This window comes from Cryptomeria japonica, chromosome 11 (assembly GCF_030272615.1).
Source record: "Cryptomeria japonica chromosome 11, Sugi_1.0, whole genome shotgun sequence".
Lineage (NCBI taxonomy): Eukaryota > Viridiplantae > Streptophyta > Pinopsida > Cupressales > Cupressaceae > Cryptomeria > Cryptomeria japonica.
The window spans coordinates 197,285,719-197,312,437 of NC_081415.1; the positions used below are offsets into that span (position 1 = coordinate 197,285,719).

Sequence of the window (26,719 nt, forward strand, 5' to 3'; positions counted from 1 at the left end):
TCAACTATTTTTTTGAAAAATCTCATAAGCCAAAGTAAAAATCTACAATTACAATGTATATTGTTGTTATGTTGCTCAAGGGTACAAAAACAAACCCAAAAATCCAAAAAATAAAAATAAAAATAAAAATAAATCCCAATTAAACTCAATGCAGATGGAAAACCCTAAATTCTCCCGAGATAGAAAGTTTTCTATTTCAACACTATGGTTTTAGCTGGAATGGCAATAGTCAATTCTTAATTGAAATGCAATTGATTTTTCTCACGTTTGTCTATGCATTGTGCTACAAAATTGTTGAATAATTTGAATCTCTAATAGCTCTTGCCATGAAATTCACTATATTTCATGAACAAAATATCAATAATACTTCACAAATCAATACAATGCACAAATTGAATAGCAATAATACTTCACAAATAAGAGCATAACAAAGAAAATCCATGCAATATATGAACGATACAATGTTGTATATCAAATTGAGGCTCTTTAAGAGGTACAACCTTCATCAATACAATTAGAACAAAATTTATAGTATAGTTCAAATAATAAGTAGTATAACTGCACTAGGTGACCCCATAATCATTATTACCCAACTCCTAACCAATCGATTGTAAAAATGATCACACCACTAGTCAGGCACCCCCTAATCCAATACACTTGATACACTGGGGTGTAACATAGACATGAAGGTGCCTAGAATTGAGAGTCAAACTAAGGTCACCGAACTAAGGTGTCATGTAACTGTATCATGGCCCCATCAACTTAGATTCAACAAAGTGGAGAGGAAAGTTTCCACAAATAGAAGCAAAGGATTCATTTGTAATACTCTTGAGCACATCAAAATAACCATGAGACACAAAGATAGGCATTGAACTTATGTCAATGCATGTGCACACCATGTTACCATATTTAAAACAATTGATATAATGATGATCCAAGTTCAAGCACCTTTAGGCATGGTTCTAAACCAAATAATATTGTTAAGTTTCATGTTGGATACCCTAATGCATTAAATCTTAACTTAGTTGCCGAGGAAAGTGTCAGTGTTTGTTCAGTTTACCAAGAAAATAGCACTAAGTGCAGCATATGTATTATCCTTGTCAAAGTAAAAATGGCAAGGTAATACAGTCCAATGTAGAATGCCTACAATGGTAACTTTGGCTGGCTGATGAGACCAACTGGACAGCTATGATACCATCAACAAGTGTGGACAGCATTTTGTACTGTCAAGAAGTCTCAAGGAGATTGATCTTCTAAAGGTTATTATTTTGAATAAATATCCATGCATTCAATACTCCCATTGTACCCCATGACATGAATCTCACTCAAGTCAGTGGGTTTTGGTACACGGAGTCCAGAGTAATTCTAGTAACTGCTACAAGGAGAAGACACCATACTTGGAACTTCCAAATATTCTAGCAGGATACTATGAGGTTGTCATGGCAAAGCAGAATAGAGACAAATATGCGAAGTTCCCCAGCATTCCTATTCAGGAATTTGTGAAATTTTTAATTTTATTAGCTTACAAGAAGGAAAGAAGAGCTTGTACAAGAAGGAAACCCTTTTGTCTAGGATATTCTAGTGAGCCTCTGCAGAGGTTACATGGGTGAATTCCCCTTTTTATGGCTATTGGTTACAATGTACAGCCACACATGCCCATGATATGAATTCCCCTTTGTTATGGCTACTGTGTTCATAACATTGGAGCCAATTTTGTATTTGGTGGAGGACGAACAAGGGATCGGGTGTAAGCAACAGGTAATGTCATGAACTTTTTCACTTTCCCAACATATGCCCGCTTTGTGAAGTTATCATAGTCATTAGCTTCAATTGCATCTAATATCTGGCGATAAAGGATCAAGGAAGCCCATACCTGCCAGCACACAAATAGAGTACTTATTTTGCCCAACAAATCAAAGCAAACATATAGGATAAGCCATATGAAACTCCATTCCAGTTACTCAATCTATAAAAACACTTACATACCGGCCATCTACTTGCTTTATCAAGTTCAATGACACCTTTTTCTGCATCATCAAAAAACATTCTTGCCCTTCTGATCTGATCTTTCATAAATGACCTCCATTTGTTAGTGACCTTCCCAGAAAATATATCTTCATCAGATAGTCCACTTTGTGCAAGCTCATCTTGAGGTAGGTATATCCGGCCACGACGAGCACTGTACAACAAGATGAGCATATATGTTGATTCAGTCAAACAAAGCCTATTAAAAAGATGATCTAATAGAACTTCTATCTGGTTTACAACAAAGAGAGTATTCTTACTCTTCTCCAACATCACGCAATATGTTGGTAAGTTGATTTGCAATTCCTAAAGCTAATGCAGAATTATATACACTTTCAGTTGTTGCTTGTGATTCCGGTGCAATACCCATTATAGGAACACTCATCAATCCAACTGTCCCCGCAACATAATAGCAGTAAAGATAGAGTTCATCAAAATTCTTGTAACGAGATTTTGTCAGATCCATTCTCATCCCGTCAATCATATCTTTAAATGGCTGAATTAGACAGAAATCAATGAAATCCAATCAGCCTTCTCATCAACCAGCAATAACCAGCAAAGAAATGCAAAAGATAGATCAGAATAAACATTCCAAATTGGGTCATCCCATAGAACTGCCATTTAAGAACAATAAAGAACACATTGCAAGATAAACAATGCCCAAGGATGCCAGCAGAGCCAGATTTCAGTATTTCACTGAACTCAAGGCAAGTTTTTGACCTTGAAGTCTGCATCTAATGTACTTCGATACAAGTCACTAAGAAACACTTCAGAATACCACAAGAAATTCCAAGTCACATTAATATGGGTTCCATATAGGCTATGTAATAACCTGGATGTCAACAGGATATCTCGCAACTGTATCTGCTAAAGCTGCATCAAGCATGTCATATGGATTACCATTAAAAAGATCCTGTAGCCTTTGTTCCCATCGATCAAGTGCCTTTGGAGTGATGTGTGAAGCATTAGGGCCATCTACGAGTTCATCAGTCCTTCTGCACCATACTGCATATAAAAGTTGCATGTTAGATTAGGACAGAAACCATTATAGACTTAATAAGTATCAGAAGAAATTAGAACGCACCTAAAAAACAAAAAAAAGTAGTCCTGGAATGATAGAAGTGCGTGTTAGATTAGGATACAAAACATTATAGACTTACAAGTATCAGAAGATGTTAGAACTAGAAGACACCTTAGAAACAAAAAAGTAGTCCTCAAATAATACAAGTGAATATTGATATGATTTGCATAGTATAGCAACCATACAGCCCGAGAAGGGTTATCAAAATGAATGATGAGTGCGATACAGACATGAAAAGTAGAACCCCTAAGTCTGAGGGTTTAAAGATCAAAATCATTGATAAGCTTTTACAAAGCCAATAATCTAAAAAGAGATACATCGGACGTACATCCACATGAATGTGAAAATGATTACTGAAGGGCCTGCTGCAGGTTTATGATAACCTTCAGTAATCATTTTCACAATATCTGTTACAATATGAATGTTCTTTTTTTGTTGTTCAATGAGCTGCCTCATGTAATCAACAGTGACATAGATGACAAGGTTGTCTGTTTTTCTTATATTGTCTTAGGAAGTGTATTGAACATTGAATACATTTGAAGTTTCTCGTTCTTTCTCCCGTTGAAGTTGTTTAATCCTTTTCCGTCATTCATTGTCTTTTTCCTTCCTCCAACTTCATGGAAATTTTCTCATGAGATTTTTCTCAGCAACACCACTATTTGTTTTACATTTCCTTGCTAAAGAATACCATCTCTCGAAAGTGCCAGTTATATTCTATCTTGATAGTTTTGGTAACTACTACTTTTGGACTAGCAGTGGATTTTTTTTTAAACCCTTATCCAGCAACTCGTCTTTGCTAAATTCTAAGCCATGTGAATATGTTGTAGCACACTACGGAGAGAATTTTCATGTCTACTAATTTTTACTATTGTAGTTTCTATTTTGTTTCTTGTTAACATTCCTTTCACTGTCCCGATGTGGCTATTTGTGAATATTAATTTCATCTTTCCTTCTGTTCTCCCGAATTGGAAGTTCAATATTCACATGTTTCTCAAAGAAACAATGACTGTCAGGCAGTCAATGTTATGCAGTGGGCATTGCTCAATGCGATTAACTGCATCCTTTTTCTTGTTGAATTTGTTACAATACTAGGATCACAAGAAGATGACCATGCACAATAATCATAGGGTGTGCTCGATTAACCACGGGCAATGATTCACATCATTGTTGCCCTCCCAACCATAGACGATATACTGTTATCGTCTCCCCCGAGCATGGAAATTATATCTCTAATATATATATATTAAATATGAACAGCAAGATGCTGTTACAATGATCAAGTACAAAGACCAATGTGAATTGCTTCACTCCTTGAAGCTTATAGATGGATCCAGTCACTTTAGACTAAAGGGGATGCAAACTGAACTGCTGTAGGATGTACCACCAATGCTTTCCTCTGCAAATCAAATCTGCTATGTGTTAAGGACAATCCACTGTAGACAAATCACGGACTGAGATGAATGTGCACAGCTGAAGATGAATACACACGAATTGCTTGCATACAGCACGATAGTGCTGTAGATGATATTAGATCGCTGGAGTAATTCACTGTAGATATAGTTTGATCAGCAAGTATGTTATATGTATTTTGATCTGCTACAATTTGATCCACACTGCCCACACATTCCAGATTGCAGTGTATATAATTCGATCTGCCCACACATATCCAGATCGCAGTGTATATGATTTGATTTGCCCACACATATGTTGCTTCCTTCTTAGAGAGAAAAAGATGTTCTTATGTATCCATCCGTGGGTCATCTAAACAACATGACTCCTTGACCAAGTCAGGTGTGCCTCTCCAAACGTGCCTTTCCCAAAGGTGGCGGGTCAAGGGATAACCGATTCTCATTAACCGATTATACAATGTATTATTGTTAACAAATTCATATAACATAAATACAATTCCTTTTAATAGGCAAGATAACTTATAAATCGTTATATATAAATGTGTAAGGCCAAAGGCCATTCACACATTTGTAATTTGCTATGTCGGCCTGAAGGATCCGACCATAGCTATTATTTCAACACTCCCTCTTAGCTAGGGAGGAATCCTTCTTGAAAACATAGTCACATTTCCTCATCGTGATGACTATACTCATGTGAGTAAAGGAAGCTAATCACCTCATCATGATAGCATATCACCTCATCATGATGTTTGACCACAATCGCTACACCCATATGTGGAAGGGAAGAATATCACCTCTCTGTGATATCAACCATCATGGCTTCTCCATGGATGGTGTAAGAATAGATATCACCTCACCGTGATATCAACCATCATGGCTTATCCATAGATATCACCTCACGTGATATCCACCATTATGGCTTAAATAAAGCTATCTCCTCACGTAATATCCACCATTATGGCTTATCCATAGATATCACCTCACGTGATATCCATCATTATGGCTTATCCATAGATATTACTACATGGCATGTCCACAAATTTCACGTCACATGATATCCACCATGAATATCTCTTTATGTAATATCCACCATTATGGCTTATCCATATATATTACTACTAGAGATATAAACCATTATGACATATCCATAGATATCACGTCCCATGATATCCATCATAATGGTATGATCAATCAATATCGTAAGATCGTCACCTTACGATAATGATCAGATGTACAAGCGTTCACTATTGAGAGATCGTCACCTCACAATAATGTTCACAGGGGCTCATCAAGCACTGAACCAATGTTGTCATGGAGTCACACACATGATACTAATCATGAACCATATCAGATTAATAAGATTGCATAATAAGAGTTTACACTTTAAACATCTTAGAGAATACATTAGTACTATTAAAACAGATCAATGTTGCTAAGACTAAATCTCAGCTAGGGCTACATTTTCTACCATACCAAGCTTTCCTCGAAAGTACACAAACTTTATTCTGGAGAGAGGCTTGGTGAGAATGCCTGTCGTTTGCTCATCAGTACTAATGTATCTTAACTGAATAGCATTCCTTTCCACCATGTCTCTAACATAGTGATACTTGATCTTCACATGCTTCGTTATGTCATGAAACACAGGATTGACAGAAAGCTTTCACACAACTTTGTTTATCACAATGAATAATTATAGGCTCCAGTGATTGTACAAACAATCCTGCAAGGAGGTTCTGAAGCCACACTGCTTCACGAGCTACCACACATGCTGCAACCCAATGAATCTATCTTGGTTCACACATGAATTGACTGAGAGTACTCACTGCAAAGCAGATATGTGGTTTGGTGTTGACCAAATACATCAATGATCTAATCAACTGACAATACATAGAGGAATCTACCAAATCTGAATTGGAAGTTGACTCGCTCAACTTCTCCAGAATTATATCCATCAATGTAGACATGGACTTACAATCCATCATGCCAAATCTCTTCAAGATGTCTATAGTGTACTTCCCCTGACTCAAGAAAATCTCATGCGGTCTTCTGCCAAACTTCCAGTCTAGGAAGTAGTGCATAAGACCAAGATCCTTCATCTCAAATTCAGAGGCTAACTCCCTCTGACACTGAATGATGAGCTTCTCTGCCCCAGTGAGAAATAATTCATCAACATAAAGGACCAAAATCAATGCCTCACCATCAACAACCTTTATGTAAAGGTTAGACTCTGCATCACTCTTGGTGAATCCCAAGTTCACCAAGTATCCATCTATCTAGGAATATCACGACCTAGGTGACAGCATAAAACCTTCTAGCCTACACACATGGGACTCCATCCATGAACTTGTAGTGTCCTAAAATTGCGACACTTGCAATTTTGACTGCATTTGGGTCTTCACGATGGCGATGCAACACGGAACTTGAATGGAGACCCTGAAACTTGTCCACGACATCAAAAACTGCATTTTTCAGCACCCTGGCCTGATCCTCCTTGCACCCCGCTGTCCCTGGAGGGCCCGGTCTCCTATGGGGCTTCGGGTCTTTAAGTTTGCAAATTGGAAAATAACACTTCCTGGTCGGCCCAAGGTCGAAAAAATCAGTCTATCAGCCCTAATTGACAAGTATATAAACTACATTTTCCTCTCCCATTTGGGTAGATGAAAAAGGGAGGAAGGACATATGTGTACAAGACGTGGAAACGATATTCAAGCATTCAAGCATTCAAGCATTTCCTTCAAGCAATTGATCATTCTAAGTCTCCATTCAAGGCTAAGTGTTGCATTCAAGACAAGGATTCAACCATTGAAGAGGAGATCACATATCACATACAACATACAACATACAACAACATCTACACCTTCGCATGTTGCAGGTACGCGGCTGAAATTGAAGATCTGGAATCCTTGTGCAGAGACGAACAGATCCCCCTTCGTTTCGCGGATTTTTCGGAGGACCGTGTGCACGTCGGGCGCCATCGTCCCGTCAACTTTTGCTCAAATTTGTAGGACAGCGCCGTCTCGACATTTTACTGCTAATTCCAGGTCCACAGCTTCATCCTATATCCCTAACTCAGTTTATAAGCGAATCTTTCTCACTTTCTATGCATTCCTAGCTTAATCATTCTATCCACATTCTTTACAAAAGAGGGTATCCTTGCTATCACAACCCTTGAAACTCATATAGAATCCAATCTTGCATTGCGTGGGATTGGATCTTGTGGGTTTCAACCCCTCTTTTGAATGTAAAGTCCCTCCTAAGTGAAAACCATCAACCCGAGTGACTCTCCCTTCTCTCTCCTTGGAGTTGGGGGAGGGGAGAACAACTAGGGTTCGATTTTTTCCGCTTTACAGAACCATAAAGTCCTCAGACTGCTGATCACTAGAGAAACCATCTCGACATGGTCCACTCCCTCTGAACAAATATGACCAACATCATCGGAAGTCAATTGAAGCAAATCCTCTAGCTGCTCCCTCTGTCATAGAAGCATACCCTTCGAAGTCCACTCCCTCTTACTAGGAGAGCCCTCTTGTCTCAACTTTGCTTTGTAATCCTCGATGTTGCCATTACCTGCACAAATGCCTCAGCAGCATTCCTAATGTATCGTTCTTCTTTTTCTGCAAAACCCATCCCCGAGGGCCAAGGAAAAGAACAAGAGCATAACTTTTATATTACATATAGGAATACGGATAAGAAGCTGACTACGACAAGCAAATAAAAGTAATACTCAAGAGATAATAACCAAGAAAAAATGCTTATCTCATTATCCAAGCTCGATCTGGCTTTGGATAAACTAGCAACCCTTGCAAGCAATATAACAACAGTCAAGCCTTAACTACTAAGGTTTTCAAGTGTCCCCTGCAATCACATATGCACTTGCACATACACTTGTAATAATTTGTCGTTAAACATAGCTCATGATGATGATAAATTAGATGTCTTGAATTGTATGTAATCATAGCTAAGGGCTACAGGACTCAATCTTACACATGGGCAGTTCTAGTCTCATGAACAGGATGGCAACCATTAGTCCAAAGCATACAATAGACAAATAACATTAGCATAAACAATGCACCATTTACTATCAGATAAATGTGGTAGTAGGGAGAAGACTTATCTGATCAGTTTGGTTCTTTCATCCAATGAAGGTCCTGATCTCATATTTCAGTTGCCATAGACAGATGCAAATCTGCAGAGTTTCCAAGGCTTTAGATATAAATGTCACTTATATGAAGAAAATCATCAAAGTCTAGCTGGAAAGAAGTGGCCCCAACTTCCTTCTCATTATTCTTGGCATCGTCCTCAATTATAACCTAATTCAAGAATCTCTCTCTACTCAAACTAAAGATGATCTCTATCCCCTGTCATATCTTTCCACTCTTAAGCTCAAGCTCCTCCTCAAGGCAGAGGGGATGCACTAACTGTGGCAATGGCTCTTCAAGAACCTGGTTCTGATACCATGTTGAAATTGTTACAATACTAGGATCACAAGAAGATGACCATGCATAGTAATCATAGGGTGTGCTCGATTAACCACAGGCAATGATTCACATCATTGTTGCTCTCCCAACCATAGACAATATACTATTATCGTCTCCCCCAAGCATGGAAATTATATCTCTAATATATATATATATATATATATATATTAAATATGAACAGCAAGATGCTGTTACAATGATCAAGTACAAAGACCAATGTGAATTGCTTCACTCCTTGAAGTTTATAGATGGATCAAGTCACTTTAGACTGAAGGAGATGCAAACTGAACTGTTGTAGGATGTACCACCAATGCTTTCCTCTGCAAATTAAATCTGCTATGTGTTAAGGACAATCCACTGTAGACAAATCACAGACTCAGATGAATGTGCACAGCTAAAGATGAATACACACAAGTTGCTTGCATACAGCACGATAGTGCTCTAGATGATATTAGATCGTTGGAGTAATTCGCTGTAGATATAGTTTGATCTGCAAGTATGTTATATGTATTTCGATCTGCTACAATTTGATCCACACTGCCCACACATTCCAGATTGCAGTGTATACAATTCGATCTGCCCACACATATCCAGATCGCAATGTATATGATTTGATCTGCCCACACATATGTTCCTTCCTACATAGAGAGAAAAAGACGTTTTTATGTATCCATCCGTGGGTCATCTAAACAACATGACTCCTTGACCAAGTCCGATGTGCCTCTCCAAAAGTGCCTTTCCCAAAGGTGGTGGCGGGTCAAGGGATGATCGATTCTCATTAACCGATTATACAATGTTATTATTGTTAACAAATTCGTATAACATAAATACGATTCCTTTTAATAGGCAAGATAACTTATAAATCGTTATATATAAATGTGTAAGGCCAAAGGCCATTCACACATTTGTAATTTGCTATGTCGGCCTGAAGGATCCGACCATAGCTATTATTTCAACATTTCTAACCCATTTTGATTAGCAGGAGTATCATTCACCTAACTGATAGTGCAAATATCAGTGTGGATGAGTGTAGACCTGTTAGTACTCCCAGAGAGTCCTGTGTTGTTACATACAAAGGCCAACGTTGAATGTTTCTACCAACCTTAACTTGGCTGTGTTTAATTACCTGACCTTAACCGTCACTATAATTTAACTTTACCGTACAAGCTATACAATCCAAGATTCCAATACCTTAAAATGTATAAACTCATTTGGACCCCTAATCAATTTTCCCACCACCCAACGCATCTTCTGAAGGTTATGTCTCCTGTGTGTATGGCAAATAATATTATGTCATGGTTGACAAATTTAACAAATTATCATATTATGTTGTTGCACAGTGATTGTGTGGCATAGTGATTATGTGAGCTATAACGTAATGAATGCAACATAATCTCTATGATGATGATTTGTAACATACTAACAAACATCTTTAACATATTAAAAATTAGACTTGACATATGACCATTCAATATGTATATGAACTTTTCACCAATTATAAGACACAAACTGAAAATAAGTAGTCAACACATGTCCAAATGTTTCTTTAACAAGATCCATTTAATTATTGAGCCAAATGAACATAAAATAATTGAGATGATTGGCTGCATTGGCAGGTTGTGATGGTTAAGTTGTTCTTGCCATCAAGGTTCAAACCCCACTGGGGTGCTATTGTTGAATTATGAATGTTTAAATGGGAATGAGATCCCCTGTTTGTGACTTCACCGGTTCATAGCTCCAGGTCAAAAGCATTTACGCCTCTAAAAAAACATAATCGAAATGATTTCTCAGCCTTCATTTTCTTGCCCAAATGCACAACAGTATATGACTCTTCATGTGATTCTTTTCAGAGCGTTAGAATCTGCAGGAAACTATGATTCTATAGTCACTTTGCAACATCCTACCACATCATCCATAGATATCTGGATTGACATACCTGCAAACATCCCCTTAAGATGATCTAGTTCCCGAGCAACTCCAGGCACAAGAATTCTCTTTAAATTCCACTTCTATGGGTGTCTTGTAGAAGTGCAATGTCATAGAAACTAGGTTACCGGGTTCGCCTCTGGGCCCCCCTGGTACGGGTCCGGGTTCGACCGGGTCCGTGGTACGGGTCCGGTTCGACCTGGGTTCGACCAGGGTTCGAAAAACCCAGAGTGGGTTCGACCCTGGTCGAACCCAGTCGAACCCGGGGTCGAACCCAGTCGAACCCGGGCGGACCCAGTCGAACCTGGGCAGCTAGGCGGCCCGTAAAGTCAAAAAACAATGCAAATTTAATTTTTTTTTCAATTCCGCCTTGTAAAAAGTGAAAGTTATAACCTTAAAAAGCAGAAAATTAGACTTCTTAAAAAAACAGAAAACTAATGCACGCCATGGAGTTCCGTGTGGGTTTGAAGGTTGTGATTTGGTGTTGGCGGCGGGGGCGCTGCCCCTCGACCCCGCCCTGTACCGCGACAGGGAGCGCCCTGGGCGCTGCCCCGGGACCCTGCGGGGGGTGCTGCCCCTCGACCCCGCAAGGGGCTCTGCCCCTTGACCCCGCTGGGGGCGCTGCCCCCAAACCCCCGCAAGGGGCGCTGCCCCTTGACCCCGTTGGGGGCGCTACCCCCAAACCGCCGCAAGGGGCGCTGCCCCTTGACCCCATTGGGGGCGATGTCGGCAAAATCCAGGTCCTCAGTTTGAAAAATTAAACTTGGATGTTCTTAGTTTGAATCCATTTAATGATCAAACTTTAAATTGTTGAAAGTTGAAACAATGATACTTGAATATTTTATCATTTTGATATTAGACTTGATGTATATGATGCTGTTATGGTATGATCATGATGCTACGATTACAAGTTTATGTTGGTTTTGTTGTTTATATGATGCTATGTGACATGCTAATCTTAATTCATGCTTATAGGTTGCATATATATATAATTTACATGTTTTTGTACTAACGAACCCAAACCCCTTTTCAAAATTTTGCCGTACCGGCGTACCGGGTTCTTCGAACCCGAACCCGAACCGGTAACTTAGCATAGAAACAAAAAGAAAATGCACCAAAAGAACATAACAGAAGAAGTCTCTGCTAAAGCCCTTCTTTCCATTTCATTTTGACATATTTATAAGTTACCATGTCCATATCAGCTTCCCGAACCAACAGTTACAAAAGGTTCAAAAAGAGATAGAGAATATTGTTGGTCATGCTGCCATGCAGTTGCCCAGATAATAGTATTTTATTATCATTTATATAACAATGATTCACATTCTCCTAAACTTGCTGGTGTATTCTTTAGTTTTCTGATCTGCTGTTGTCTTTTCATTAGGAGTAGATTGTTTGACTTCTGATATAGCTCATCCATTGTTTCACCTAAGACGAGTAAATTAATAAAATAGTTTCCTATTAAGGATTTTAGGCTTCAAGCCTCTCCAGATTTCTCCCTGCTGCTTCTTGTTAATCTTCTGACTTCTGTACTCCTGAAGCAGGTAGTGGAAGAGGTATATTTTTCCACTTTAGGGTTTTGGGCTTTTGCATTTCAGGATGATTTATTTGTCTCTCCTACCCCTTTAACCTTCCAAGTTCCCAAATGCTCCAAAATTGTGGACTTGGTTGTTTGGGTCTTTGGGCTCTTCACTCTTGAATCTTGATACCTTTGAGATCTTGTCAACAATGAGGGAATGCTCCAAAACCAAAAATGGCTTATGGACTTGGTCCTTTCTTATATTTTCAAGTATTTTGGTTTCTCTGGCATCTTCAACTTTTCAAATTATGAGATCCTTGATCCTCGATACCCCGGACATGGACCTTAGAATTTTTATGTGCCTCCAAAGCAGTGGTACATCATGTTTATAGGGTGCTTACAACCTAGGAAGTAGCATGATCTTCCTGAGATGTCATGGCACTTACACAACTTTGATTTCAAATTTCAGGCATTTGTGGCTTCAGGCCCTTCAACTAAGTTTGTCCTTCCGTCACAATTTCCCAAATCCAAATTTCTGATCTTCCATGGGAATCTGAAATACTGAACTTCCAAATTTCAAATTTTGATAAGTTCGTGATGTTCCAGCACTTCACATATGTGCATTTAATTATTAGCTTGCATAGATAGCAATGCTACTATTTCCTACACATTTTTATAAACTAATTATAATTTTGTATCCATTGGCATGTGAGATAGTTGTTTGCATAACAATAAACTTGAATAAGCTGAACAGTCTCCACCTCCAAATCTGTAGCTTCTCATATCATTGTTTACTGTCCAGATTCCAGCTTAACAAATAGCCAAAAAGATTGTTCTGCACCAATTTGTATGCAAGACGAATTCTTCACTCTCATGGAATCTCCTGCAACACCCTTCGAAAACAGATCAAAAGATTGCACCCTAAAAGTTAACTACACCTCAGATGTTAGGACTGCTCCTATATGACTATTGCATTGGCTAACCTTGGGAACGTGCTGACACCACCAACAGCCATTTGGTGCAACCTTCACTTCTCTTACTTTTCAGAATGAGAATAGCTAATTATTCTAGATTGAACAGCACATCTTTGTTCTTACACATCACTTTTAGCCAGGGTGTATATTTCCTCCCTCTTATATTTTGTATTTTTATTTATTTTGTAACTTGCACATCTTTTTAATTCACTTTTTTTTTTCTACTTGTATTTGATAAGCTGCCCTCTTTTTTGGGTGCTCTAAACAGGCCAGGTACCATAGTTCCATTACCAGATTTGTTGGGAAATCTTGAACAGGGGCAGTATTAAAACCTCAAGAAATCAGATACGTAAAATCATAGATTTCATCCACAATATATTAAATCCTTTCAAGACTTATTGGAACAATTTTCTCTTTATATTAAATCAAACCAATTTCCTACTCCACTTCAGCATCATTCTGAGCTTACAATCAAAACTCCGAATTCTCTTCAACTACACTCTTAGTAATTCTTTTTTCTCTGTCTGCTTTCTACTATCATAACAATGATCTTAACATCTACTTATAACAAAAATAAAATCTTAACATGGCCTTACTTTTAAAAAAAAGGAAACATTTCTATTTCTGTCTTCCTAGTTTTATTTTTAACTGCTGGTCTTATTTCTAACTGATTCTTTTGGCACCCTAATGTATATTTGTTATCATATTTAGTCAATACCATGGCTCAGTTGTGCAATGTCAGCTTTAACCAGTGCCAATACATTCCATTTGATCGGTTCTCATCATCTCCCTCTTATCTCCATCAAATTACATTTCCTCAAATGTATTGATCTGGTACTTGGGAATGAGTTTTCATCAGTCACCACTGCATCAAAAATTATCCCAAATGCTGCTTCCATAAGAATCGTAAAAATTGCAGGAATGCTCTACTAAAAATCTTGAGCAAGAATTTTCCACAATCAAAGAAATGTTGCATCAAGAACATAAAGCTCAACCTACCTTACTTGTCTTGGGCTCTAAATATTATTCCAAATGTTTTCCTAGCAGGGGCAATAATCATTTAGATTGCAGAAGCAAGAAGGATTCACTACAAGAAATTTAGACATACATGTTCTGAGGCAACACCAATAGATATTAACAACATTGATATCTCTTGTTAATTTTTTTTTCATAACCTAGGGAATTGGAATTAGAAGAATTTATCGAGGACCAATATCCTCAAGAGTCATCACACTTCTCTTCTTGCGTCTCAAAGGCCGAATAGATACCTGCAGAAGGTCATTCACAAAAGTTACCTCTAATACATAGGGAAGCTCAAAGGATAAGTTATCTCTGATAACTCACTATAGTATGAGGGTACATATTCTAGGGTGTCCCTGTTCAAAAGTGAATGACAGCAACTAACCTGAATTCAATGTCTTTGTCTTTCATCTTTTATTGCTTCATTATAGAGCGAAATATAAAATTGGATGCATAAGTACAAGTACATGTGATGCAATTGTCACCAATATTTGAATTAGTTACTTTTCTGAAGTCTGTTTGATTCCTATTTAAATACTAACAATCTGACCTACAGATCACTAGTAGCCATTCAAAATAATAAGTTGTATGCCAATTTGCATGATCTACTTCCAAAGGAAGATTGCTTGAATGAAGGACAATAATGTTGGCTGTAATACTACTAATAACTGATAAAGAGAGTGAGCCACAAAACTCTCTGAACAGAAAACTATCTACCCAATTCCAATAATATATAGGGCAAGTAAACATCAAATTCTATGTCAACTTGACTTTGATACCCTATGTATCTGGCATAATAAACATCCTAAACTTGTGTGAGCAGATCAAAGTACCAAATTGGAAGAATCATACTTCATGAAATGTTAAGGTGATGAAATCTAGAAATATCATTCATAATCCAGGACATCACTTCAAAATAAGGCATGTCTTAGATGTTTGTGTAAGGGGCTGCTATCTCGGGGAGATCAGTAGGCTTCTGGGGTTGTAAGTCCCTTGTTATTCTCAGCAGGTGGAAGTTGTGGTGATTGACAGATGGTTAATGCCAAGCTACAGTTGTGTGAGAATTGGACGAAAAACTTATATAAGGGGGTCGGTTGAAAGAATAGCCGAGTGCCAGGAGTGCACCAAGGTGGTCTGCGGTAGACACCTCCTCCTAGGGGTGAAGAAGAGTAACCCTGCCCTCTAGTCTCAGGGAGATAGAGGTCCTACATGGACATTAGGGGTGAAGTAGAGTAACCCCACCTTATCATTGGATGGTGAGGTTTATTGGTGGATGCATTCTCATGGTCCCTATCTCAGTGAAGTGGAGTAACTGAGCCAATGTTGGGGATGACTCCCGGGGAGTTATCGATGACCCGAGGACTAGGGAGGTGGAGTACCTAGGCTCTTGCGAGAAGGATGATCGTGCAATGGATTGTCCGGGTTGGGGAAATGGAGTACCCAAGATCTTGTAAGGGGGATGGCCGTGCAATGGGCTATCTATATCGGAATGTTGGAGCTTGAGAGTTGGGCAAGCTATGTGGGTTGAGTTGCAGAGCCAGAAGTCCATGTGTCTTGTGGAACAAGTGGGGTGATGTGCTGGGCACGCACCTAGGTTACCTGAAGTGGGATTTGTACTGAGGTCCAGGATCTCAAGGCCCTAGAGTGGGGGTCAAATGTGGCAGTAGGGACTGGGTTCCGAAAGTGTGCTCATGTGGAGCCGAGCCATGAAGCGAGTCCAAGAGGGTGACAAAGATGGATGAGTTGCATGACCGAAAAGAGGACATGGTCCGTAGGCGAGTTGTTCTGGGAGCACAGCCGAGTTGAAGGTGAGTTCAGCGACCAAGGATATTGGATTGGATCATGGAGCAAAGAGCTTGGTGCCCAAGTAGGAGTGCAAGGTGTTTTGTCAGTCTGAGAGACTTAGACTGAGTGTTTGCATGGAGCTGGTTATTGTGCATAGGATGTACAGGGAACCGGGTTCACCAGTGAAGCCATGTAGGCATAGGCCAAGGGCCTGTTGTGACCATTTCACACATCGCCCCATTTAAAATGGGGACCCCCTCTTTTTGCTCGTTTTTGCTCGCCTTTCGCTTTGCTTTTTAGGGTTTTGGTAGTTCGTCAGTTGTCTGGATTTAGGGTCAAGCCTTAGGGTTTCCATTACTGTCTTTTCAGGCCAGAGTCCAGTCAGTCTTGAGAGCTTTTTAAGCTTCCTTTGTAGGATGCAATTTTGAATGGAATGAATTCGCCAGAATGGTCTATTTTCAATTGGAATTTTGAGTGCAGAGTCTTAATTTGTCTAAGGTTGATGGTGAAAATGTGAATTTTATTCAATTGAGTAATTTTGACCTAAATTTTGAGTTTTTGATATTTGATCCTGGGCATGGGGAATGATTTGTTTTTGCCTTGTGAAGTGATTAAACTCGTGAAATCATGATATTTTGGCCTGTAGGAGCAAAATCGCTCCTGTCCCTCAGTGAAGGACCGGAGCTCGTTTTCAAAAATCTTACTGTCCCTGCAGGGTCAAGATGAATTTCGAATTGGAAGTAGTAAAGAAAGGCGTGATCTTTCCGTTGAATATAAATTGAAGAATTTCACGAACACAGAAATGCCTCAGGAAGCAAAATCGCTCCTGTCCCTCAGTGAAGGACCGGAGCTTAAAATCAAATATTGTTTTGTCCTTGCAGGATTTTAACAACTTGACGATTTGAAGAGATCAAAGGAGATGCATTTTATCAATTGAATATAATTTGAAGGCACAAACATGAAGAAAGTGGACCAAATTGCAAAAATCGCTCCTGTCCCTCAGTCAGGGACCAGGGCGAAATCCATTGTAGCTCCCGTCCCTCTCCCAGGGACCAGAGCGAAATTCTTCATAAGGCATGTTTTAAACAAAGATCAAGCAAGTTTTAAGTTTGATGGCAAGAAAGGAGGTGAATTGAACTCATTGAAGACAAATTGAAGATTACCAAACATCTGCAAGGGACCCAAATGCCCAAATTCGCTCCTATCCCTCAATCAGGGACCAGAGCGATTTTTTGCCTTAGACAAATTTCTTGCCAAGTAAGAGCAAACTCCAAGGCATGGATGAATGAAACGGAGCATAACAAGATCATTGAAGATAATTTTTTAAGTTAGCAAAGTGAGATGAAGCCTACAAGAGCAAGATCGCTCCTGTCCCTCAGTCAGGGACCAGGGCGATATGATGGTTATATTGCCTTTCCTCCAAGTTCAAGACACTCCAAGACGAAGTACAAGGTGGTGAGGACGTTTTAAGGCATCTCAATGAAGAACGAAGTATCCAAAGTCGCCAATGTTGAAGGAATTACACCAAGACACCCAGTTCGCTCTTGTCCCTTAGGCAGGGACCAGAGCGAAATTTTCATAAAGGCCTAGATTTTGAAAGTTTAACAAGTATTAAGCGACCAAGAAGGATCAAAGGACTTCATTTTACACGATGAAAGTAATGGCAAGTTGTTAAAAGCAAGCATGAGCCCAGGACATTGAAGTTCGCTCCTGTCCCTCAGTCAGGGACCAGAGCGATATTTACCATATTGACCAAATCCTTCAAAAGATCACGTTAAGTCAAGGTTATGTGAGATGATAAAAGGTCTAAGGTATCTTAAGAAGGTGATATACAAAGGTTTCAAACGTCAAACGACTATCAATTGAGCCAAGGAAGCTATATCGCTCCTGTCCCTCTCCAAGGGACCAGGGCGATTTTCACAGGATCCTTCATTTTCCTTCAAAATCAAGACAAGGCAAGGATAGGCAAGATCAAGGACATCATTTAGGAAGCAATGAACAAAGAACAAAGGTTGAAAGATGGCGAGTTTTGACTAGAACATGGAGATCGCTCCTGTCCCTCACCAAGGGACCAGGGCGATAATCCTCCAAACATCTATATGCCTTGTGGAAGTCAAGTGAAACAAGCGTGGAATGGAGAAACTATGTCATTGCTTGCCATATAAAGAGGATTGGTGATTAAAGAAGCGAGATCAAGGAGAGAAACACCAGGATCGCTCCTGTCCCTCACCAAGGGACCAGGGCGATATTTGCTAAAACACTTGTTATCCTTCGAAGATCATGTCAAAACAAAGTTGCAAAGGGTTTAAAACGTCATTTGAAAGGTAATGAACGAGGAGTTAAAATCAAGAACGAAGAATTTCAAGTAAGAACATAGGGATCGCTCCTGTCCCTCTCCAAGGGACCAGAGCGATATCACCTCAAGAGGCACTCATTTGCAAAGTCAAGTCACCCAAGTTCGAAATTCATAGCAAAAATGCCAACTTCAACGTAAGGATGAAGACTTTGAACGTCAAAAAGCAAGAATCAAGACCAAATTGAAATTTCGCTCCTGTCCCTCAGTCAGGGACCAAGGCGATGAGGTTTGCACTTTTCCATTTTCAAATTTTGGGCGCTCAAACTTTTTTTTGAATTTATTTTAAATGCTAAATTCGATAAATTTAAAAATTCAATTAAATTAGCATTTAAAATTTGCGCTAAATATTAATTAATTATTTTTGCCTTGTAAAAAAAAATCGAATTTGTTAATTAAAAAACGATGGCAATTAATTAATTAATTAATTATTAATTAATAAAAAATCAAATGGAGCGCTTGGATTATAAGGTCGGCCTTTGTTATTTATTTAAAATCATCTTAAATTGCCTAATTTTATACAAGTCGGCCTCAAGGTGATTGTGGTATGAGCGCCTATAAAGGGAGGTGAAAGATTGCATTTTTACATCATCGTTTAATCATCTTTACATGCGAGTGGAGGAAGACAAGGGAGAGGTGCGAATTGTATTCAAGGTGGTGCGAATTTCATTTCAGGCAAGGAGGTGCGAAGTATTATCCAAGGAGGTGCGAACTTGAAGTTTGAATTAAGGCGAACTTGCCAAAGACCACATCAAAGACATCTCCAAGGGTGGCGAAATTGATAAGAAGGACGTTCACTTGAAGATCACGTGGAAAAGACTATCTAACATTAATTTTTTCCTAGGCGAATTCCTCTGTTTTGCATTCTAGAGTTAGCTCTCTAGTGAGGTATGGCGATATGGTTTTATTGTTTTAATTTTGAATGTTGATCGTCATAGCTTCAAATTTTGAATTTTGAAGTTTTGAATTCCCCTAGCTCAATCGTTTTTTTTTAGGAAATGATAACTCAAAGACTTATCATGAAGTTTCCTAAATTCAATCTCTAATATATAGTTATACATTGCAAAATCTAGTTTCTTATTGTGAAATGTTGTGTAGGTGTTACAATGGCGACTCCCAGGCTCGAAAGATCTACAAGTCGAAAAACTCTTCTCAAGGGAAATCAAGCCAGATCAAGGACGGTCTCATCAAGGACAATTAAGCAAAGATAAGGGCAACCTCCTCCAGGCTAGCATTGACAAGGACGACCTTCTTCGATCCAGCATCATCAAGATGAGAGCGACCTTTTCCAATCCAGCATTCCAAGGCGAAGTACATCGATCATCCTGCAAATCAAGGACAGAAGGAGTTAGAACAAGAGTTAATTAAAGATAGCTTCTCCACGACATCAAATTGAATATCTACCAAGCTACAAGTGTCAGACGAGGTGGCATCCTAGTCATCACTCCTCCAGTCGGATTGGTCCACCTCAACAATGTCCAGGTTCAATGTACCTAATTCATAGAAGGTGGCACAAACTCCGATGTACCTACCCTAGCTATCCATTGGTGGAAATTTCTAGAGAGGACATGTGTCCAAGCAATATAATTTTATCATTGGTCAAGCATTAAATGTTATGTAATGGTTGTAACAAACCCTAATTAGGGTTTAGGTGTCATAATCTTGACTGTTGATCTGCTTTCAATCTAGACCATTCATTGTAATTGAGGATGCTATTTATACCCTCATTTTCATTTCATTTGGTAATTAGAAAATAGAGATAGTTAAGAGATTAGAGAGAGAGTTTGATGTATTAGAGAGATTAGAGTTTAGAAGCAATTTATTTTTGTAGCAAGATTGAGTTTGAGGAAAGGAATTCAAGCAATTGTTGTACATGATGACTTTGAAATCAATGAAATATTGAAGTTATGGTGTTTTGTTGCAACTTTCTTGGTTATCTTCATGGTTGTTCAATTCATTTGAATCATGCTCAATCAAAGTAGTGTGTTAATTTGAAGGACATAGTGTGAGACTTGATCTTTGGTAGGATTCGTAATCCAAACCACTAGCTTCTTGCTGATTGTAGGAACGCCTTGCGTGGTCGACTGGAGATATTTGAATCACTTAACCTTCAATCATTATTGTATCTTGGATATGTACCTTCGTGGTAGTGTCTTTGATCTTTGATGCGTTGAAAATCATTTGTTACCTTAGAAGATCGCATCAATTTCAATTGAGTTGTTATTTTATGGCGAAATTGAAGTTGGTAGAATCTTGCCAAGTCTTGTCCACATGAAGTCATTCTTAGGGTTAGATTAGATTAGACCTCTTGCAAACCCTATCATTTTGTTATTTTTTGAAAAGCTTCTTTAGTTTAGTAAGACTTTCGGAGTGTAAGGCCCCTTAAGGACACAGCAAATCACATCATACCGCTGGAGCTTATCCACACGTAGAGACCCTACTAACCAGAACATTGGAGTCATCCTAACTGATCCTTCATGCGAATCTTCAGCAGTTAGAGACTTTATTCAAGAGAGGATAAGATGCCTTTAGGTATTTTATTCTGTGTATGATGGTGTACAAAATACCCGTCAACAGGGCCCAAAGCAGTGTGACTTGGAGTCCTCGTTCAGGAAGGGGTTCTGAGTTGTGTACTAGGTAAGCCATCGCGGGCTCATAAGAGAGTCAGTGGTGTGCCAGGTTGAGTTCCGAAGGAGACAGGGTCTTCGTGGATCAGGAGTCTATATGAGAAGCTATCGCCAGGGGCGAGGTGCAGTGGTATCTGTACTGGTGTTTCAAGAGTGGACGTTGATCTAGGGGCAGGAACTTGTAATCAGATGCTTGGGAAGTATTTGGGGTTGTGACCAACGACAGAGTTGGAATTGTTTGTAGATCGAGCCAGGGGCCGTCTCTTCATAACAATAAAGCTATCTATTGCCCCAGTGTTGTGTTCATTGTGTGGAGATGGACAAACAGGAAACTAGCTCAGGGAGTCTAGTCATCCCATGAGATATGTTTGGTGCTTGAGGGTTCAGAGGAGCTGAGGGAGGCCAACATGGGGCGCCAGTGCTGTGGGAGTACTGGGCATGCTCAGGGAGTGTGCAGAGTTGGAGCCGGAGGACTTAAGGAGTTCCGGATGGGTCAGTGTTAGTAGTCAGGGTCTTATGGGGGACTCAAGAAGACGAAGGCATTGAGGATACCTGTAAGCTTGTACCAGAGGGTGCAAGGATGGTGCGACAAGACAGTGCTAGAGTAGAGTCAGGGACTTGAAGGGAGTGCTAGGAGCATCAGGATGAAAGAAACCCGTGAGAGGGTTGGCATGCACTTCTATTCTGCATGGGTGTGTGTTATTGTGGTCAGGTGGTGGACACTTGAAAAGGTATGGCGTAGTCTGGAAACAAGAAAGGACTTGTCCGCAATGGAAGTCGTGAGTAAGGTTTGCCAGTGCCGCATGAGGTTGGACCTCCTTTGGAAGGAAAAAGCTTGTTTGGGCAGCAGGTCGGTCTAGCCCCGTGACAGTTTGAGTCTCTACAAAAGGCAATCCATGTAGTGCAGCTGCAGACATAAACTTCATAAACAATAGCATATATCTCACTCTTATTAAGATTGGATTGGGGATGTCAATAAAAGGCCTAAGGAGAATCAAATGATCCATGAAGATGCTTTAGATATATGGGGGGTTTCCATACCAACAAGCTAGGCAATTTCTGCTCGATGTGGTTGAAGGCAACACTCATCAAAGAACGTTAATATAAGAATGGTTATCTTTATCCAAGGAAGGTTATCTGCATGCACTTGGCTATCAGAACTTCAACAAGATCAAAATAGTTTCTCAGAGAATTTACATAAATGATCTTTGTAGTTACAATCTGCTGACAACAGTGATGTTTCAGAGCACTTCATTGCCCCAGACCAAAAAGTGTCAGAAGTCTGGAATGTAAAGATAATTTAAAGTAACAACTAGATAAAGAATTTATAGAACTTGTGTTTCAACCTAAAACACCAAAAGAGGTACTCATACAAAGGCAACACGTTAATGCAATCCTAAGGTTAATGCAATTGTTTAGTTGATATGTGGACTGCATTATCATGTTAGGGAAAGAATGATGGCCACCAAAACCTTCCGATCAGACTCCTCCATCAAGGTCAGTGCCATTTTAGTCTATTGACTCCCCCTGGCCAATAGTGACACACAAATGTCTCTACCATATGCCAACAATCATGAAAGCATATGAAGATTATTCATAGTACCTTCAAGCCCTTGTGACAAACTATATTATTAGTACAACAAAAAAGGATTCCTTGCCAAAACAAAGAAGGTTCATACCTCGTACATGTAGATGGGATTTAACACTACCCATGCAAAATTCCATTGTGCTTCCAGCACATGCCAAAGCCATTGACACCAAATGTACTGTATAAAGTTTAAATACTTGCCAATGAAATTATGAATGGAAGGCCTAATTTAGCATAATATCAGTAGTGGCAACTTATCATGAAAATGAGGGCATGTCTTTTTTAATAAAACTGACATGAAACATGGGGCACATTTTTAGACATGCGGTCCACATTACCCATGTGATAGAATTACACACCTTATCATAGAGAGTAACCTAAATAATTAATTAAGACATCTGGCTAGGTGTAAATCCATATTCTTGTTATGTTTGTTCACTCCTACATCTAATGGATCCTTTGCTCTTGAAACTTTGTGATACTAGCTCTGTTGGAACAAGTGGATCATAGCCATCCATTGTCCCAAAAGGAATCAGACCTATAGCCAAATGCTTACTAGTAAAGAAACTCCACAAAAGGAAGATCTTCTTCCCATAAATAAAGGTACTATGCATGTCTTTCAAACGTTGTTGACCTTATCTGTCTGCTTAGTGGTTTCTCAATGGATCCAAATACTGAAACTCAACTGAGTGCCCAAAATTTTAAATAAGCCCTTCCACAAATGACTTAAATTTTGAATCCCCCTATTACTCACAAGACTTTTTGGGAGACCAAAAATAGTTAACACTTTAACAGTCCAACGGTTTCCTATGTTTTCTGCATTTTGACTCGTTATGCATGGAATAAATTGACCATCCAAGTTAGTCAATCTAGTAGTAACAAGATCTGGTCATTCTATTTTACTTTTCTATGAAACATGTTAAAAACTCATATAAATGCTTTCCTCTTTGTTAACTGGAACTAGCAAGGACATGAGAGTTTGCACAGACGGGACATGTTCTGCTATATTCACATAATACAGCTTGTATTTGGTGATACATCGAGCTATTTCTTTCCTACCCATGCATCAACTCGTTACCCTTTTATACAAAAGTATTCCAAATCGTCCTGAACAAAGCGATTAGTAAAAAACTACACAATTTTCTTTTAATTCTAGTACTTACCATAAATTGCCCATATTGCCCTTTGCCGCTCTGGTGTCATAAGCAACGTTCCTGAAAAAATAAACAAACAAAGCAATGAATTAGTATCTTGAAATCAATTTTCACTACCAGACAAGCATGAAAGCCAGAAATATCCCCTCCTTGCTAAGACACCTAAGTTTCTAAACTTCCTATTAGCCACTTCATTTTCCTTCTCAAAATTTTCTCAATATAAAGCTGCAGACCACACGAAATTGTTAGTTATAAAGACTTAGCAATTTAGATTTTCTAGCTCAACTGGTACTCATAACCTCCATAGCAGAGGAAGAGGATAAGCGGGAACGAGAAGAAAGAGGATGAGAAGAAGTCACCTGGCTCGACCCAATTTTCACCACTATTTTCGACCCCCCGATTTTATTGTGCCCAAAAAAGAAGATTCCGAAAATGATAGACAAGAAGATCCCGAAAATGATGAATAAATTAGAGGAAGTGGTGTACACCCTCCAAGAGGAGCAATGGGAATCTCTAGGGTCTCTTGGAGGTACTTGGAAAGATGGTCGGGCAGAAGGGACACGGTTCTATAATCCACTACAGCCCTTCTCTCTGACCTTCAAGATGGGAAATTTATGAATCATTGTACTTGAGATTGTGGACCCCTAAGTAAAGAACTGGTCTGCGGCCTAGGTTCCTCTGAAAGGCACCCAGTTTCCTTGTTATTTATTCACAATGGCATCCATAGACTTCTCGACCAACCTGTAAATCAAACAAAACTATTTACTCAAGGGCTTGGCAGTTAGATTCAGAATCTAGAACAAGACTCATGAATTCGTAATTGCTGATATAGATCCTTAACCCAAAGGCCAAAAAGGGGATTCGCAATATACTTATCAAGGACATTATGATTAGACCCAGAAGCTCGAACAGAATTCATAACTCCGTACTTATAGATATGGGTTCTTAACCAAAAGATCTAATAGTGGACTTGCAATCGACTTGCTACAGTGAAATTTCAAAATACAGTTGACAATTGGTGAGAATGAAAACAACTCATGCTTCGGAATCTTGTATATGAAGCCTTAACCAAATAAGCACAAAGAAGCAACAAAAGGGCAGTAAGCTTATCCACACAAAATCAAGGATATACCTGATATACAGGGCTTACTGCCTAGGGTACTAAAGCAACCTCCTTCTACCAGAAAGGCATCCAAAATGTTTCCAAGTACATGAAAATTCTTTAAGTGGGCTCTACATCAGAAACTGATCATCATTCTATGCTAGAAAACTCAATACAATAAACTGGTTCACCAAACCATGGTCTAGTAACAAGGCAAAGCAATTGAAATGATGATAAAGACTCGTTTACAATTTACTAAGTAAGAAAAGAAAACTATTCATCAGAAGAAGAAATAGTACCCAAGTAGAAAGTCTTTGCATACTCAGCACAGACTTCTCGGCAGCGCTCATAAGCTTCATTAAGGATCTGCAAGGTCCCAGCAGGCACCAAGTCTGGCTTCACATCCAGCAACCGACTCTTTTCTCCTTTCTTCACCAGGGCAGCCTGCTTCAGCACAACATCATATACTTTCTTCTCTGATGACAGCATAGGCCTTCCTGAACCATCTGTCACCAAACCAGCCAAGTCAGGGAACCTGGTGGTCCCGTTCACACTTTCTGATGCGAGATTCGTACTCGAGACGTCCAAGGCAGCTTTTACGGACAATCTCACTCTATTATTCTTAAATTTTGCCTGTGATACAAGTTTTGTCATTACTTTTGCTCCTGCAATCCTTGATACCACGTACCCACCATGATTGTAGTGCTGAAAACGCTCAGAGCAGCACAATTCCTGTGAACCAGCAGCCACCCAGACCAATGCCACAGCCATTTCCTCTACAATTCTACTTCAGATAACCACAATGCAGCTGATAAACTTCTGACTTTGCACACTTTCGATGCACCCACATAAAAGAACTGCTGCTAATGTCTATTGATACAAACTTCGGGAAGTCTTGGGATTGTCGAATATTGCAGTCTTCATGCTTTTCCTGAATATAAAATCAATGACCCACTTAATTTACATCACTGTGGAACCTTCCCCACCATTCAAATCACCTCATAACCTTCCAAAAACTGCTGTTCCCTTACACTCTCTTCCACCAAGGATGAAACCACTTTTTATTCAATTATTTGAAGGTATAACAAAATTTCATATCATATCGTTCGGAAAACATCTAATTTTTACCGTCGAGATGGATCCAAAAACATTGTGACCCGTTTCTTAAGCTGGACCAGAACTAGCATCTAGCATTGTTTCACACGGCCATGAAGGAGACAACAAATGTTTATAATGTCTATCTTATTGATTCGGTCTTGTTCATGTCTTGCATTCATTAAGATAATTGGAGGAAAATGATCAAAATAAACCAATGACCCAAACATCAAATCTTTTCGTTACTAATATAATTTTCCAGAATATATCAGTTTCCTATTTTCTTAATTTTACGGTCTTATTCAGTATCGTCTATTCATTTAAGAGAATATAAAGGCCAAATGTCTTTTTTGCAGAGGGATCCATATAAATCAATGTGCGAAGATTTTATCTATTTTCATTAATATTGTGAAATATATCTTTTATTTTTTATTTTTTATTGAATAAATTAAAATTTTGAACTTTTCCCAATATTTCTTTTTATCCAATTATCTACAACTATCTACTTGTTCATTTGATGTTGGATTACCTCTTTTTATATCTTTTAGATAAGTAATAGATATCTTTTATCTTTTGAATATTTTTT

General features: G+C 39.0%; 1 protein-coding gene across 1 annotated transcript; it reads right to left on the reverse strand.

The window, feature by feature from the left end:
• Positions 1-417: 417 nt before the first annotated feature.
• On the reverse strand, positions 418-26,370 carry LOC131051784 (phytoene synthase 2, chloroplastic). The gene is made up of 6 exons (XM_057986387.2): positions 25,338-26,370; positions 23,946-23,996; positions 2,858-3,030; positions 2,286-2,521; positions 1,987-2,179; positions 418-1,873 (listed from the first exon to the last, which is right to left on the reverse strand). Exons 1-6 carry the CDS (start codon positions 25,807-25,809, stop codon positions 1,694-1,696), a joined length of 1,305 nt encoding a protein of 434 aa, XP_057842370.1. The 5' UTR covers positions 25,810-26,370; the 3' UTR covers positions 418-1,693.
• Positions 26,371-26,719: the final 349 nt, after the last annotated feature.